The following is a 17986-nucleotide window of genomic DNA, read 5'->3' as shown; positions in this document are numbered from 1 at the left end:
CACGAGCTGAGTTAATATAACATGAACACACACAGTAATCTGCATAATATGGACAGTGTTTGGCATTTTCACTCATTTTATATTTATTCTGTTCTCTGCTCTGCTATCCTCTCGTCTCCACCTCTCCTCACCTCTGCACCAGGGTACCAGGCCAGGTTGTTAGGTTCCGAGGGACAGTGAAAGCTGAGATCCAGCATTCAGAGAGACACTGTGGAGAGAAAGACTACAGACCAGGGGACCACCATGTCCCCTTGACCCAAACAGGGTTAATCCATACCACAGGGAACTCCCAGCGACCCGCTTTTACCCTACCTCTAACTAAGCCCCAGACCATCCCTCTCAGCCTCCAGGGAGAGGACTCCCCCCATCTCCAGACCAAGCCTCTCTCCCCTTCCCAGCCCCAGCAGCCAGAGGATCCTACCCACATACCCATTTTCCCAGGAGGGCCCTTCCCACCCTCCCCACCCCCAGCCTTGCATTCCAGATGTGGACCTTCTCTGGAGGATCCCCAGCCTCGCCTGAACAGCTCCCTCCAAGACCCTGCCTTTCCGTGGGGCAGAGACACGGGAAGGGTGGGGGTCTCCTTCTGTTTCTCCAGGAGGGGCCCGAGGCTAGAGCCATCTGCCTCTGTCTTCTCAGACCAGCAAGATGAGGAGGGGAGAGGAGGAGGAGGGCAGATGAAGGAGAAGAGAAGGGGAGGAGATGAGTTACGGCTGCATCACCCAGACAACCTGTTAATAGGGCAACCAACCAACAGCCTTCACCCCGGAAACAAGACAGACCCTTCAGGCGGGGAAGAGGGGGAGGAGAGAAGAGAGAAGAGAGGAGGGGAGGAGAGAGACAGGTCCTCTGCTAGCCATGACCCAGGCTGTCCTTCCTGCAACGCCAGACTGAGAGAAACAGACCAGAGCCCTGAACACGGTACAGCAGATGAGAGGGAAGAGAGGGAGGAGGGGGAAAAGAGGGAGGAGAGGAACGGGGGTACAGAGCACAGACAACAGGGCCATGAGGTGAATCAGACTCCTATGTCTTCTTATCTCCATGTGGTTGCCAGAGATGGATCCACACGTCTGAGATGGCCAGTAGAATTGCTGCAGTTTACCACAGCCAAACCCCACCTCTCCTACAGCTGCAAGCCCACACACTGGCAACCCCACACCAACCCACTACACTGTAACCCTGAACACAACCACAACCACTGTCAAACCAAGTTACACTGTAACCACTCAGCAAGCCAGCAGGAGACAGAGAAACACACAGAGGAGTCTGACTCCCTCATGTTCTCTAGCTCCCAGCCTCCTCCTCAGGACACAAAAAATGTAGAATACAATACAGATCTATATACAGAGACAGGCGGGACAGATGAGGGAGTCACACACTCATCATCCTGTCACGTTGTAGAGAAGACAGAAGCACATGGAGTGACAGCAGCCTTCCAGGCAGAAGCAACAGTGCCAGAGAGTGGAGGTGAATCTGGGTTCACTCCGCCTGTAGGAGAGGCGTGGCACCACCCCCTCTTCGGGAACGGTGACCCCCTTTGCGGTGACAACACTCACACAAACCCCCACAATCCCCAGGGGGGCAGATTAGGAGGACATGTGAGACAGGAGAGAGAACGAGCCGTCAGAACCCCCAGGCCTAAATTAGAGGCTGTCATCCAGCCCTGCGCCGCCGAGTGTGAGTGTGCAAGCGAGGTGAGGTGTGTGTGTACGCACGCTGCCAGCTCGTGCATACACTCCGTGGGCGGTTCAGTAAGCACTCCGACAGATGTGTCATGCCGAAATGTAAACGACAGCACAAAGAAGAAGAGGAGAAACGACAGCACAAAGAAGAAATTGAGAGGAGAGAGGTATAATGGGACTTCAAACGAGTGCGAGGGAGATCGGCAGCGTCTTAGGAGTGTCATAACCTCTGTTTCCACCTGGTGGGGCGGAAAGAGGAGATGTGACGGAGACAGAGAGGGAGAAGGAGACAGGGAAATAGAGTGGGAGGGAGAGACAGGCGAAAAGCGGAGATGTGACGGAGAAGGAGACAAGGAAATAGAGTGGGAGGGAGAGACAGGCGGAAAGAGGGGAAGAAAGGCAGGGGGGAAGAGGGGGAAGAGGAGGAGGGGTGGGACTCTGTGCCTGGTGGGAGAGTGGGACTCTGAGTCTGTACCCTGCTCTGACAGACAGAGGCCTCACAGGAGTCACAGTAGAGACCAACATCACTATCACTATAACTCTGCCTCCCAGTTCAACACAGCACAGAGAGTCACAGAGAGGACAGAGTACTACAGCACAGAGTCTCAGCTGTATAGAGAGGGAGAGGGGGAGAGAGAGAGATTTGGAGAGGTAGAGAGAGGAGAAAGGGAGGATTGGCCTTTCTACTGGAGTTCAGACTCCTCTCTGTGTTCCACATCCGGGTCGCCCTGGGAAAAGGCTCACAACCTCCCAGTGGCATATGGTGGTCTCCACGATTACAGCAGGGGCTACCCCGTCTACAGTCGCCATGACAACATCCCTGGTAGCAACATTACCTGCAGCCCAGTGAGGAAGAGTAAACACATCCAAAGAAACAGGAAATACATTAATAGGAAGAGGAAGTGGTCAGAGAGTGAGGAGTGGGAGAGAACAGAGAGAGGGAGGAGGGAGAGCTGGGATGGAGGGAGTAGAGGCTGTTGGGAGAGAGAGAGCAGGGAGAGGGGTGGTAGGGAGAGAGGGAGCAGGGAGAGGGGTGGTAGGGAGAGATGGAGCAGGGAGAGGGGTGGTAGGGAGAGAGGGAGCAGGGATAGGGGGAGTAGGAGGCAGGGTTGGGTAAGCAGGGAATCCAGCCCTGGAGGAGTCAGTGGAGGGGGCTGGCGGAGGTATCTCTCGACCCCCAGTCACAGGACTCTGGAGAGGGACAGGAGATGGAGGTCTAGTCCTGGGGAGGGAGAGAGAGAGGTCTGTGACAGGGGACCAGGGGACTCAAGCCCAGACAGATGTACCTGGGGCAGCAGTGACAGTATGGAGGACAGGGGGACATACTGCTGGGAGGACAGATATAGCTGGGAGGACTACTGGGAGAGACAGAGGTCCACTGAAGGTAGAGAGAGCTGGAGCAGCTGGGAGAAGGGATTCAGACCTAGCCCCAGCCCCAGACCTGAGTGTTTTAGCTGGGACTGGGTTACCAGATGCCCTGACCATAGACACAGCCCCAGCCCTGGCTCCCAGTCTGTCCCCAGTGTGCAAGTTACCAGATGCCCCATCTCCAGCCCCAGTCCCTGGCCTAATTCTAGCCCTGACTGGCTGCCCCGACGGCCCAGCCCTGGCTCCTGTAGCAGCAGCACCAGTGTGTCAGACCTAAGTGGGGGGTGGAGTAGCGTTAGTACCCGCTCAAGACTAACCCTGACTGGGAGAAAAACAACAGGGGTGCCCAGGCGAGCACCATCTCCCTCACCCACCAAGGAGAAACACCAAGCCCCCAGCCTCAAACCTACTCCTCCTAGACCTCTGCCCAGCACTGATACCACCCATCCACAGGACAGGAGCCCCAACCCCACAGCACAGCCTACATGTCTCTCAGACAGAGAGTCCAAAGCCTCCCCACAGCCCAGAGAGGGGAACCCCAGGAGAACTCTGCTACTGCCACTTATAGGGAAACTACCAGCGATCAGGAGAGGAACTAAGAGACGATGGGCAGAAAGAGAGAGGGAGGGCCCTGACCAAACAGAGAAACAGGACCACAATCAAGACCAGGTCCAGGACCAGGACCACAACCAAGGGAAGGGGAGTATGAAGAATGGAGCAGTCCCAAGTGGTCGACCGTGCCCTCAACCCCTCTCGTCTCAGAGCCCTGAGAAAACTGGAGAGGACACGTCCTGTCCTTCCCTGACATCACATCCTGCTGTGACCTCATATCCTGTCCTAACTTTATCTCACAGGGGTCAGTGGTCACAAGGCCCCTCCCCTCCTCTGTCTCAACAGCTAATCAGCTTCAGCGCTGAGGAGATGGACAAGTATCGCTGTCTGCAGGAGCAAGCACGAGAGCACATGCAGAGACTACTACTGGGGACAGAGACACACACACCGGCACACACACCACCTACCCCCTCCCCAGAGCCATACACACACCCCACACACACTCATGTAGCACACACTCAAGAGCAAAACACACACTCTACTTCCCTAAATACCTCTCTAGAGCTAGACACACACCAGGTACAAACACAGCTCTTACAGACACACCCTACCCCCAGCCTCCCCCCTCCTCATCCCCCTGTCCCCGTACCGCAGCCTCTAATGACCCACCCTCCTCCACCCACCCTTCATCATTTCATTCTACAACACACAGCTTTCAGTATGGCACTCTCATCACCCTCCTCTACCTCTTCTTCTCTCGCCCACCACACCTCACTCCCTCATCACCTGCCCCTCCTACACTCCCCTCTCCCCCATCCCCACCTCCCTCCATTCTCCATCTCCTCTATCTTTCCCTCCATCCTACTCTCCCATCCTCCTCTACATCTCCTCCCTCCCTCCCCTGCCTTCCACCCCTCCCCCCTCACACTGCCCCCACCGAGACCACCGTATCCAGAAAGAATTTGGTAATTGAGTTTTCAACAAAAATAATGATGATGCTCTCTGATGACATCACATAGTAATACAATGCCATGTTAGCAACCCCTGGACAATAATGTCCCATACAGTATAACAATCCACTGAATTTTCAGAATTTGTGTGTGTGTGTGTGTATGTTTTTGTATGAGTGCATGCGTGTGTGTACATGTTGTCGCTGTCGGATGAAAACCTTTTAACTCAATTTTTGCCAATTTTCATGTTTTTACATGTATTGGAAGCATTAACTCCCCTCAATGTTCTCTGAACATTCATGACTCTAGGACTAAGAAAATGTATTCAAAATAGCTTCTGAAGTTTCATAATTGTATGTTTGTTAATAAATAAATAAAATCAATTTCCTGAAAAGTTTCTGTTTTGGAGAGGAGGTTTTCCTTCGACAGCGACTGTGTGAGCGCAAGAGAGAAGCTCCTTTTGATCCTCATGTTTCCATCCCTCCCCATTCAAGTATGAATCAAGGGAAACCGTTCACCTGCTAAAACTAACTGTCTTTCTCTCATCTCTTTCTTCCGCTCTGAACGTCAGACATACTGGCTGTCTTTTGATGTACCGTCATACTGGCTGTCTTTTGAAGTACCGTAACACCTGAGAGAGAGAGAGGAGAGAGAGAGAGAGAGAGAGAGAGAGAGAGCGACAGACAGACAGACGCCCAGGCCGTGAGCAGAGCAAAGGGCCAACCCCCACTCCTACACCCGCCCAAGCCCCATTCAGCGACCTAAGAGGCATGTATCAGATGCCCAGCATGCTCTGCTCACACCTATTAGTCTGAGGCATAACCACACAAAGCACAACACTGAACACTATGGAACACAAAGCTTTTACTATAACATGCTGGAATATCCAAGGTCTGAGGTCATCTGCCTTTGGCCTAAAGAGCAGGAACCCAGACTTCACCAAAGACATCAGAAATACAGACATTGTCATCCTACAAGAAACATGGTATAGAGGAGACAGACCCACTGGTTGCCCTCTATGTTACAGAGACCTGGTAGTCCCATCCACCAAACTACCAGGAGTGAAAAAGGGAAGAGCATCAGTGGGTATGCTAATTTGGTGTAGATCAGACCTAGCCCACTCTACTGAATTGATCAAAACAGGAGCATTTTACATTTGGTTAGAAATAACAGAGAAAAATATCCTCCTGTGTGCCACCTGTATCCCCCCACTAGAATCCCCATACTTTAATGACAACAGCTTCTCCATCCTAGAGGGGGAGATCAACCATTTCCATGTTCTAGTCTGTGGTGACCTAAACACCAGAACCAGTCAAGGACCTGACCCTCTCAGCACACAGGGGGACAAACACCTACCTGGAGGTGACAACATTCCCTCCCCAATATGCCCCCCTAAACACAACTACGACAACCAACAAAAACGGGTCATAAATCATGCAGCTCTATCACACGCTTGGTCTGTACATAGTCAATGGTAGGTTTTGAGAGGACTCCTACGGTAGGTACACTTACAGCTCATCCCTTGGCAGTAATCCCTCTTAGACAACTTTCTGGACAAAACATTTCACTGCAATAGTGAAGGTGTAAATCTGCAGTAGAAAGCCTAAACTGTATATTTGACCTTTCAGCTTCCCTATCAAATAAAACAATTCAAAGCAGACAACCTAAGAAAATTAACAACAATGACAAATGGTTTGATGAAGAACGCAAAAACCTAAGAAAGACATTTAGAAACCTATCCAATCAAAAACATAGAGACCCCAAAAATCTGAGCCTATGTCTTCACTATGGTGAAACATTAAAACACTACAGAAATACACTAAGGCAAAAGAAGGGACAGCACGTCAGAAATCAGCTCAATGTAATTGAAGAATACATAGAATCCAACCACTTCTGGGAACAACACAAAGAGCTATCTATCCAAAATGGAGATGTATGGATAAACCACTTCTCCAATCTTTTTGGTTATACACTCTTAGAAAAAATTGTTCCAAAAGGGGTTCTTCAGCTGTCCCCATAGGAGAACCCTTTTTGGTTCCAGGTAAAATCTTTTTGGGTTTCATGTAGAACTCTCTGTCGAAAGGGTTCTACATGGAATTGAAAAGGGTTCTACTTGGAACCAAAAATAGTTATTCAAAGGGTTCTCCTATGGGGGCAGCTGAAGAACCCTTTTAGGTTCTAGATATACACGCTTAGAAAAAAAGGTGCTAACAAAGAACAAAGAGCAAAAACACATGCATGATAAATTACAAATATTGAATCAACTATTAAAGACTACCAGAACCCACTGGATTCTCCAATTACATTGAATGAACTACAGGACAAAATACAACCCTCCAACCCCAAAAGGCCTGTGGTGTTGACAATATCCTTAACAAAATATTAAAATATACAGACCACAAATTCAAATTAGCTATTCTTAAACTATTTAACATTATCCTCAGCTCTGGCACCTTCTCCAATATTTGGAACCAAGGCCTGATCACCCCAATCCACAAAATTGGAGACAAATCCAACCCCAAAAACTACCATGGGATATGCGTCAATAGCAACCTCTGTAAAATCCTCTGCAGCATCATCAACAGCAGACTCCTACATTTACTTAGTGTAAACAATGTCCTGAGCAAATGTCAAATTGGGTTTTTACAAAATTACCGTACGACAGACCACGTATACACCCTGCACACCCATTATTGACAAACAAACAGAACAAAAGCAGTCTTCTCATGCTTTGTTGATTTTTAAAAAAGCTTTTGACTCAATTTGGCACGAGGGTCTGCTATAGAAATTGATGAAAAGCGGTGTTGGGGGAAAAACATACAACATTATAAAATGAATGTACACAAACAACAAGTGTGCAGTTAAAATTGGCAAAAAACACAGACTTCTTTCCTCAGGGCTGTGGGGTGAGACAGAGATGCAGCTTGAGCCCCACCCTCTTCAACATACCGTGCCTTGCAAAAGTATTCATCCCCCTTGGCGTTTTTCCTATTTTGTTGCATTACAACCTGTAATTTAAATTGATTTTTATTTGGATTTTATGTAACGGACATACACAAAATAGTCCAAATTGGTGAACTGAAATGAAAAAAATAACGTGTTAAAAACAAATCCCCCAAAAAAATTGCGGAAAAGTGTTGGGTGCATATGTATTCACCCACTTTGCTATGAAGCCCCTAAATAAGATCTGGTGCAACCAATTACCTTCAGAAGTCACATAATTAGTTAAATAAAGTCCACGTGTGTGCAATCTAAGTGTCACATGATCTGTCACATGATCTCAGTATATTTACACCTGTTCTGAAAGGCCCCAGAGTCTGCCACACCACTAAGCAAGGGGCACCACCAAGCAAGCGGCACCATGAAGACCAAGGAGCTCTCCAAACAGATCAGGGACAAAGCTGTGGAGAAGTACAGATCAGGGTTGGGTTGTAAAAAAATATCAGAAACTTTGAACATCCCATGGAGCACCATTAAATCCATTGTTAAAAAATTGAAAGAATATGGCACCACAACAAACCTGCCAAGAGAGGGCCGCCCACCAAAACTCACGGACCAGGCAAGGCGGGCATTAATCAGAGGCAACAAAGAGACCAAAGATAACCCTGAAGGAACTGCAAAGCTCCACCGTGGAGATTGGAGTATCTGTCCACAGGACCACTTTAAGCCGTACACTCCACAGAGCTGGGCTTTACGGAAGAGTGGCCAGAAAAAAAGCCATTGCTTAAAGAAAAAAATAAGCAAACACGTTTGGTGTTCGCCAAAAGCCATGTGGGAGACTCCCCAAATACATGGAAGAAGGTACTCTGGTCAGATGAGACTAAAATTGAGCTTTTTGGCCATCAAGGAAAACGCTATGTCTGGCGCAAACCCAACACCTCTCATCACCCCGAGAACACCTTCCCACAGTGAAGCATGGTGGTGGCAGCATCATGCTGTGGGGATATTTTTCATCGGCAGGGACTGGGAAGGATGGATGGCGCTAAATACAGGGAAATTCTTGAGGGAAACCTGTTTCAGTCTTCCAGAGATTTGAGACTGGGACGGAGGTTAACCTTCCAGCAGGACAATGACCCTAAGCATACTGCTAAAGCAACACTCAAGTGGTTTAAGGGGAAACATTTAAATGTATTGGAATGGCCTAGTCAAAGCCCAGACCACAATCCAATTGATAATCTGTGGTATGACTTAAAGATTGTTGTACACCAGCGGAACCCATCCAACTTGAAGGAGTTGGAGCAGTTTTGCCTTGAAGAATGGGAAAAAATCCCAGTGGCTAGATGTGCCAAGCTTATAGAGACATACCCCAAGAGACTTGCAGCAGTAATTTCTTCAAAAGGTAGCTCTACAAAGTATTGACTTTGGGGGGGGTGAATAGTTATGCACGCTCAAGTTCTGTTTTTTTGTCTTATTTCTTGTTTGTTTCACAATAAAAAATATTTTGCATCTTCAAATTGGTAGGCATGTTGTGTAAATCAAATTATACAAACCCCCAAAAAATCTATTTTAATTCCAGGTTGTAAGGCAACAAAATAGGAAAAATGTCAAGGGGGGTAAATACTTTCGCAAGCCACTGTATATATCAATGAATTGGCGAGGGCACTAGATCAGTCTGTAGCAACCGGCCTTACCCTACTATACTCTGAAGTCAAATGTCTACTGTTTGCAGATGATCTGGTGCTTCTGTCCCCAACCAAGGCGGGCCTACAGCAGTACCTAGATCTTCTGCACAGATTCTGTCAGACCTGGGCCTTGACAGTGAATCTCGGTAAGACAAAAATAATGGTGTCCAAAAAAGGTCCAGTTCCCTGGACCACAAATACAAATTCTATCTAGACACCATGTCCCTCGAGCACACAAATAACTATACCTACCTCAGCCTAAACATCAGCACCACAGGTACCTTCCACAAAGCTGTGAACGTTCTGAGAGACAAGGAAAGAAGGGCCTTCTAGGCCATTAAAAGGAACATAAAATACGACTGCCCAATTAGGATCTGGCTAAAAACACTGGAAGCAGTTATAGAACCCATTGCCTCTATGGTTGTGAGGTCTGGGGTCCACTCACCAACCAAAAAAAGTCACAAAATGGGACACACACTAAATTGAAACTGCTTGCAGAATTCTGCAAAAACATTCTCTGTGTACAACGTAAAACCCAAAATACTGCATGCAGAGCAGAATTAGGATGATACCCGCTAAAAGAGACGTTAAGTTGTACAACCACCTAAAAGGAAGCAACACCCAAACCTTCCATAACAAAGCCATCACCTACAGAGATAATAACCTAGAGAAGAGTCCCCTCAGCCAGCTTGTCCTGGGGCTCTGTTCACAAACAAAAATACACCCCACAGAGCCCCAGGACAGCAACACAACCAAATCGTGAGAAAACTAAAAGATAATTATTTGACACATTGGAAGGAATTAACCAAAAAACAGCAAACTGGAACGCTACCTTGCCCTAAAAAGAGAATATACAGTGGCAGAATACCTGATGACTGTGCACTGGTGTAATGCAGTTTTTCTAGACCCCCCAAAGGTCAGAGTTCGCAACTGTCCTGTATAGCCTACCTGAACCTGCATGACATGAGCCATTCCTCGCGCTCTCTCCCAGCTTGGATAGAAAGTTGTTCTGCGAAAAACCAGTCTATTAATGCCAATCTCTCTTTTTTCCTATGTAGAGGCCTATGGTAGCTACAGTATGCTACTGCGTCACCTTGCATTTTTGTGTGCAAATGTTTTCACCACGGCCTGTAGGTCCAGGTTGCAGGCCCGACTGTTTTCTATACTGAGTATTGACAACCCAGACAGTCTTTCCTGAAACATTGTGCATTATATGTCCATGGCGCTGCACACAATTTAAACTTAGTCTTGAATGATGCATAGCAAGATATACCAGAGATAAGGGACTGTTAATATTGCAACCACAAAACTGAAATGCCGGTTCACCAGTATGAACAAAATCAAGAACTCAAGAACTGTTGTCCGCTAAAGATATCTGTTTGCATCTGCCAATTTACTGGCTGTCCAGTATCCAGACGACGTGTCCAAGAGCTTCCTATACAGTTAATCTCTTTCCGTAACGTGTTGAGGCCGGCAATTAAGGAGAATGCGAGAGGCTCAATTAAAGATGTTGCAGAAGTGCTATATTTGAAGCACCCACTCCCTTCTGCCCAGTTTCCCTGATGTTGCTACTGCAATCAAGCTGTTTATAACCATCCCTGTAACTGTCACTTCTGTGAAGAGAAACTAAAACTCATAAAGAACTAAGAAGAGTTAGGCTCTCAGTCTGACATGCACTTTTGAACACCTAAGTAAGGTCCACTCATGGCACTGGCGCCATTGTAGTTTTGACCAGGCATTTGCTCACCAATATCCCCTTAATTTCAATCAGTTTAATTATTTATTTTTCAAGGCCTGAGGCACTTTGATCAGTCACATTATTGAAGCCCAATAAACAAATACTTAGTTTCCTTGTACATATGGAACTTAAAAAGGTTTATGAATGACTTTTTGGAGGGTTACTGTAAAAATGATTTATTAAATAAAATAAAAATAGACCGATGTCAGACAGGCGCATGGGCCCCCATGGGGATGTGGGGGTGTCCAGTATGCCAGTGCCACGGTGACTGACCCAACTTAAGAAAAGCTTTGCCTATTTACAGACTGTGAGCATAGCCTTGCTATTGAGAGAGGCCGCCATAGGCAGACCTGGCTCTCGAGAGAAGAAAGGCTATGTGCCCACTGTCCACAAAACAAGGTGGAAACTGAGCTGCACTTCCTAACATCCTGCCAAGTATGACCATATTAGAGTCACATATTTCCCTCAGATCACACAGACCAAGAAATAATTTGAAAACAAATCAAATATTGACAAACTCCCTTATATGTCAAAATACTGCAGTGTGCAATCACAGCAGCCACATTTGTGACCTATTGCCAAGAAAAGGGCAACCAGTGTAGCACCAACACCTTTGTAAATACAATCAATCTGTTTATTTTCCCCTTGCCAGACATACTACAACTATTTGCACACTATACCTAGCTAATAATATAACATTTGAGATGTCTTTATCCTTTTGAAACTTCTGTGTTTGTAATGTTTACTGTTCATTTCTGATTGCTTTTTTCACTTTTGTTTGCTTTGCCAATGTAAACATGTGTTTCCCATGCCCATAAGGTCCCTTTAAATTGAATTGATTTGAGAGAGAGAGCGAGAGCGAGAGAGAAAGTAGAGAAATAGCGAGGGAGAGAGAGAGATATAGTGAGAGAAAGGGAGGTGAGAAATAGAGGGAGAGAAAGAGAGAGAGTAGAGATCAAGAAAAAGTAAAGGCCATCATCTCCGTTTCATACAGTTTAGTTAAGCATTTGTACAAAAAGGCATCAATCACATTAAAAGCTGGAAATACTGTAACATAAAACACAAAGACTGTATCATCCCTGGGACAACACACAAACACCCACACGTAAAAGGGAATGCTGGAAAATGCAATAACATGTTTCCATATATCTGATGTACAATGTAATGTAAACATATCTGCCCTGCTGAGGGGTAGAGAGAATGAGACTGACTGCATTATACAACCAGGGACAATAAATGGACATTAAAGAAACACAATTTCTCTGTCTGCTTATTTCACATGCTATGCTCTTAGTTTGTTTGGCTCAATGTCTGCTCTCACACACAACCATACACACATGCACACACACAAACATGCATGCACACACACACACACACACACACACACACACTATCTCAGTTCAGTTCCAGATGGCGTATATTGAGTAGACTACCCAGAGTGCTTTGAGAGATTTGATTGATTTGGCTTCTGTGACATTATAGACCTCTAGGGGAGGAGTCAGGATACTCCTGCTAGTGGTGATACACACACCTATACACACACAACATCCCTGTGGTGTAAGGATGGGGAACCAAGCAGACTACTAGTCTCAGTAATTGGAGCTCAAGCCTCCTCTCTCCTACCTATGACCTCTAATTGTGTGTGTGTGTGCCAGCGCACGCACGCTCTCAATCCATCTCATCAGGACAGCAGATCAAACAGACTTAGTGAAATCCAGAGCAGCAATAATTAGCAGCCGTTACAGCATCAAACCTCTCATCTTAAAACACACACACTCAAATTTAAGGCACTGATAATTAGTGGATGTTTCAAAATCAAGCTACACCAGTCAGCCCTCAATCCTCCCCTATGATCTCTCAGACACACACATATTCTGACTGAACCACCATACAAACACACACACAGCTTGAACCACCCCAAACACACACACACCACACAAAAACACACAATGGTTATTATTGAAGTGAAGCAGCGATGCTGAACCCAAAGCTCAATGGAGTTAACTTTCAGTCGGACTTCTCTGAGGGTGACCTATAGCATGTGATGGAGTGATGTAGGAGGTGTACTGCTGAGAGAGAAAGAACTTCACCAGCATGACACTCTGTAACAACAAAAACACACACACACACAAACCACACACACTCCCCAGGATGAGGGGAAAAGGGCCATTATTAATCATTATGACACAGCATTTGTTGTCTGTCAGTGACTGATTAAATAATTATCACTAAAATCAAAACCTGTGTGTGTGTGTGTGTGTGTGTGTGTGTGTGATTTATGACCAGGAATAGGCTGTTTCTGTGGCTTAATGATGTATGAAAACAGGGGAGGTGACACAGTCTCACCCACCACTGTCTGTAACTACAGTGTATAGCAGTCAGATGTGAGGTGTAGCTGTAAGACGGCATGGCTAAATTGGCTGCATGGCTAACAGCTGTATGTACTAAAGATTACAGTGCTCATGTACACACAGACAAACACTATGTTCACAATGCTCTCTCTCACACACACCACACAGAATGAGAGAGAGCGATAGGAGAGAGAGAGAGAGAGAACAGAGCAGGCGGTGTTAGAAGTAGAGTTATTGACAGAATAGTGAGATCATTAATGAATGGCGTTCCATTTTGTGAGAGTTAATTATGAGAGTTGCTAAATAGAGACTGAGTTTGTCTTCTTTCTACTGACTCTGTTGTACTGTTGAGAATAGAGGGAAAACAGAATACTTGTTTTTAATTAAAAACTTTTCACTGATGTTTTGACAGATGGAGGCTTCAGACCCTTTCAGGACCCCCCCCCCCCACACCACACCCCCCTCTCTACAGCGATCCTATAAAAAAGGGCCAGTATATTAGAATGTTTCTTTATGACCACTTTAAATCCATACTCTCAACTGTAACACAGTGTGTGTGTGTGTGTGTGTGTGTGTGTGTGTGTGTGTGTGTAAGGCTGCGTTTACAGGCAGCCCAATTCTAATATTTTTTCACTAATTGGTCATTTGACCAATCGGATCAGCTCTGAAAAAGATTGGATGTGATTGGTCAAAAGACCAATTAGTGGGAAGAATATCAGAATTGGGCTGCCTGTGTAAACGCAGCCTTACACACACACACACACGTCCCTTGTGCTGACCGACTGTGACCACACATTGAAATCTCAGCTATTCAGAAAACCATCAGTGTACAATACGTGATAACTCAGGATGTGTGTGTATCCATTCATCTGTAATCTGTCTCTAATCACACCACTTATAGAGGATATATCACTCTAAACACCAGGATGTTACAGTCTTTAGGAATTATTATCCCTTTGGGGGCGTTATGTAGCATGCTCATCAAGAAGGATATTAGCTTAGATACACAAGTATCTCTCTCTCTCTCCGTCTCTCTCTCACACAAACACAGAAAGAGAGAAAGAAAGAGAGGGAGAGTGTGTGGGAGAGGGAGGTTATACACACCCACACAGTTCTGATGTGTGCATTTAGTAGGATTCTGTTTTAATTCTGAGATTTTGATGATTTCTTCATTAATCCCCTGCAAGACGGCCTGATTAACTCACTAATTAACTACACACACACACACACACACAATGAGCAATGTTCAGTCCCAATCAATGTCAAGTGTCTAATCTGTTAATCCAGGATTAGTCTCTCTCACACAAGCCTGATTAATAAAACACACTCACAACTGCACCACACACATATACACTAAGTGTACAAAACTGACTGACCAGGAGAATCCAGGTGAAAGCTATGATCCCTTATTGATGTCACCTGTTAAATCCACTTCAATCAGTGTACATGAAGGGGAGGAGACAGGTTAAAGAAGGATTTTTAAGCCTTGAGACAACTGGATTGTGTATGTCTGCCATTCAAAGGGTGAATGGGCAACAAAATATTTAAGCGCCTTTGAATGGGGTATGGTAGTAGGTGCCAGGCGCACAGGTTTGAGTGTGTCAAGAACTGCAACGCTGCTGTGTTTGTTTTTCACCCTCAACAGTTTCCTGTGTGTATCAAGAATGGTCCACCACCCAAAGGACATCCATTCAATTTAACACAACTGTGGGAAGCATTGGAGGCAACATGGGCCAGCATCCCTGTAGAAAGCTTTCGACACCTTGTAGAATCCATGCCCCGACGAATTGAGGTTGTTCTGAGGGCAAAAGGGCTGCAACTCAATATTAGGAAGGTGTTTTTAATGTTTTGTACACTCAGTGTATACCTGCACTCTGCAGACACCCATGCAGATGCACACACACCCCCTGTGCACCCCCCGTGCACACACACGTACCCCCCCGCAAAATTAACTCTCCTTATCTAAACCCCAGCGTTCCCAAAGCAGCTCTCTCTCCCACCGGCCTGATGATAATCAGTCCCGGAATCTCAGATAACATTCCTGTTTAGTGGTGTGGGAATTCTTCAAAGAGATGAGGTGCTGTGCTGTGTTGGGTTAACTAACAGGCGTGGAGAGGCACCTAGGTCGGTGTGTGTGTTTGATTTAACATGGTGTGTTTTTCTGTCTCAGATCCAGGAGGTGTTTCATAGTGTGTGAAGCGTAAAGTAGGTTAGAGTGGTGTGAATGGACTAGAATAAGCAGATGATTCAACAGCCTAGATACTGTATCTCCTCTTTCTGCTTTATACGTGTCGCTTTACCGTTCGTGTTCAGTATATACAGTGCATTCGGAAAGTATTCAGACTTTTTCCACATTTTGTTACGTTACAGCATTATTCTAAAATGGATTAAATTGTTATTTTTTCTCATCAATCTACACACAATACCCCATAATGACCAAGCAAAAACAGGTTTTTAGAAATGTTAGCAAAGTTATTAAAAATATGGAAATGTTATATTTCAGCTTTATACAGTGAGGGAAAAAAGTTTTTGATCCCCTGCTGATTTTGTACGTTTGCCCACTGACAAAGAAATTATCAGTCTATAATTTTAATGACAGGTTTATTTGAACAGTGAGAGACAGAATAACAACAAAAAAATCCAGAAAAACGCATGTCAAAAATGTTATAAATTGATTTGCATTTTAATGAGAGAAATAAGTATTTGACCCCCTCTCAATCAGAAAGATTTCTGGCTCCCATGTGTCTTTTATACAGGTAACGAGCTGAGATTAGGAGCACGCTCTTAAAGGGAGTGCTCCTAATCTCAGTTTGTTACCTGTATAAAAGACACCTGTCCACAGAAGCAATCAATCAATCAGATTCCAAACTCTCCACCATGGCCAAGACCAAAGAGCTCTCCAAAGATGTCAGGGACAAGATTGTAGACCTACACAAGGCTGGAAAGGGCTACAAGACCATCGCCAAGCAGCTTGGTGAGAAGGTGACAACAGTTGGTGCGATTATTCGCAAATGGAAGAAACACTCGGCCTGGGGCTCCATGCAAGATCTCACCTCGTGGAGTTGCAATGATGATGAGACCGGTGAGGAATCAGCCCAGAACTACACGGGAGGATCTTGTCAATGATCTCAAGGCAGCTGGGACCATAGTCACCAAGAAAACAATTAGTAACACACTACGCCGTGAAGGACTGAAATCCTGCAGCACCCGCAAGGTCCCCCTGCTCAAGAAAGCACATTTACAGGGCCGTCTGAAGTTTGCCAATGAACATCTGAATGATTCAGAGGAGAACTGGGTGAAAGTGTGGTGGTCAGATGAGACCAAAATGGAGCTCTTTGGCATCGAACCAGGATCTCTAGTGGCACAGCTAGCACTGCGATGCAGTGCCTTAGACCACTGCGCGACTCGGGAGCGATTACAGCCTCGAGTCTTCTTGGGTATGACGCTACAAGCTTGGCACACCTGTATTTGGGGAGTTTCTCCCATTCTCCTCTGGAGATCCTCTCAAGCTCTGTCAGGTTGGATGGGAAGCGTCGCTGCGCAGCTATTCTCAGGTCTCTCCAGAGATGTTAGATCGGGTTCAAGTCTGGGCTCTGGCTGAGCCACTCAAGGACATTCAGAGACTTGTCCCGAAGCCACTCCTGCGTTGTCTTGGCTGTGTGCTTAGTGTCATTGTCCTGTTGGAAGGTGAACCTTCGCCCCAGTCTGAGGTCCTGAGCGCTCTGGAGCAGCTTTTCTTTAAGGATCTCTGTACTCATTTAATCTTTCCCTCGATCCTGACTAGTCTACCAGTCCCTGCCGCTGAAAAACATCCCCACAGCATGATGCTGCCACCACCATGCTTCACCGTAGGGATGGTGCCAGGTTTCCTCCAGACGTGACACTTGGTTTCATCAGACCAGAGAATCTTTAGGTGACTTTTGGCAAACTCCAAGCGGGCTGTCATGTGCCTTTTACTGAGGAGTGGCTTCCGTCTGGCCACTCTACCATAAAGGCCTGATTGGTGGAGTGCTGCAGAGATGGTTGTCCTTTTGGAAGATTTTCCATACTCCACAGAGGAACTCTGGAGGTCCTTCAGAGTGACCATTATGTTCTTGGTCACCTCCCTGACCAAGGCCCTTCTCCCCCGATTGCTCAGTTTGGCTGGGCGGCCAGCTCTAGGAAGAGTCTTGGTGGTTCCAAACTTCTTCCATTTAAGAATGATGGAGGCCACTGTGTTCTTGGGGACCTTCAATGCTGCAGACATTTTTTGGTGTCCTTCCCCAGATCTGTGCCTCGACACAATCCTGTCTCGGAGCTCTACAGACAATTCCTTCCATCTCATGGCTTGGTTTTTGCTCTGACATTCACTGTCAACCGTGGGACCTTATATAGACAGGTGTGTGCCTTACCACAGGTGGACTCCAATCAAGTTGTAGAAACATCTCAAGGATGATCAATGGACACAGGATGTACCTGAGCTCAATTTTGAGTCTCATAGCAAAGGGTCTGAATACTTATGTAAATAAGATATTTCTGTTTTTTATTTCTAATAAATTCACACATTTCTAAAAACCTATTTTCGCTTTGTCATTATGGGGTATTGTGTGTAGATTGAGGATTTTTTAAAATGTAATCCATTATAGAATAAGGCTGTAACGTAACAAAATGTGGAAAAAGTAAAGGGGTCTGAATACTTTCCGAATGCACTGTATGGCCGTTTTTCTCCCCAATTTCGTGGTAT

The 17986-nt window shown here is 46.0% G+C and overlaps 1 protein-coding gene across 1 annotated transcript in view; it reads left to right on the top strand.

The window, feature by feature from the left end:
• LOC311121269 (uncharacterized protein) overlaps nt 1–4571 on the top strand; it is a gene marked incomplete at both ends in the record, with an annotated part of 63429 nt that extends 58858 nt beyond the window's left edge. The window contains one exon of the mRNA XM_084195779.1: nt 143–4571. Within this exon, the coding sequence (XP_084051905.1) occupies nt 143–4571 (4429 nt within the window). The remainder of the gene's footprint in view (nt 1–142) is intronic.
• Nucleotides 4572–17986: the final 13415 nt, after the last annotated feature.

This window comes from Coregonus lavaretus (genome assembly GCF_964263955.1).
Source record: "Coregonus lavaretus genome assembly, contig: HAP1_SCAFFOLD_1911, whole genome shotgun sequence".
Lineage (NCBI taxonomy): Eukaryota > Metazoa > Chordata > Actinopteri > Salmoniformes > Salmonidae > Coregonus > Coregonus lavaretus.
Note: the sequence above shows the minus strand (reverse complement) of the source record. Positions and strands in the feature narration are given on the sequence as shown.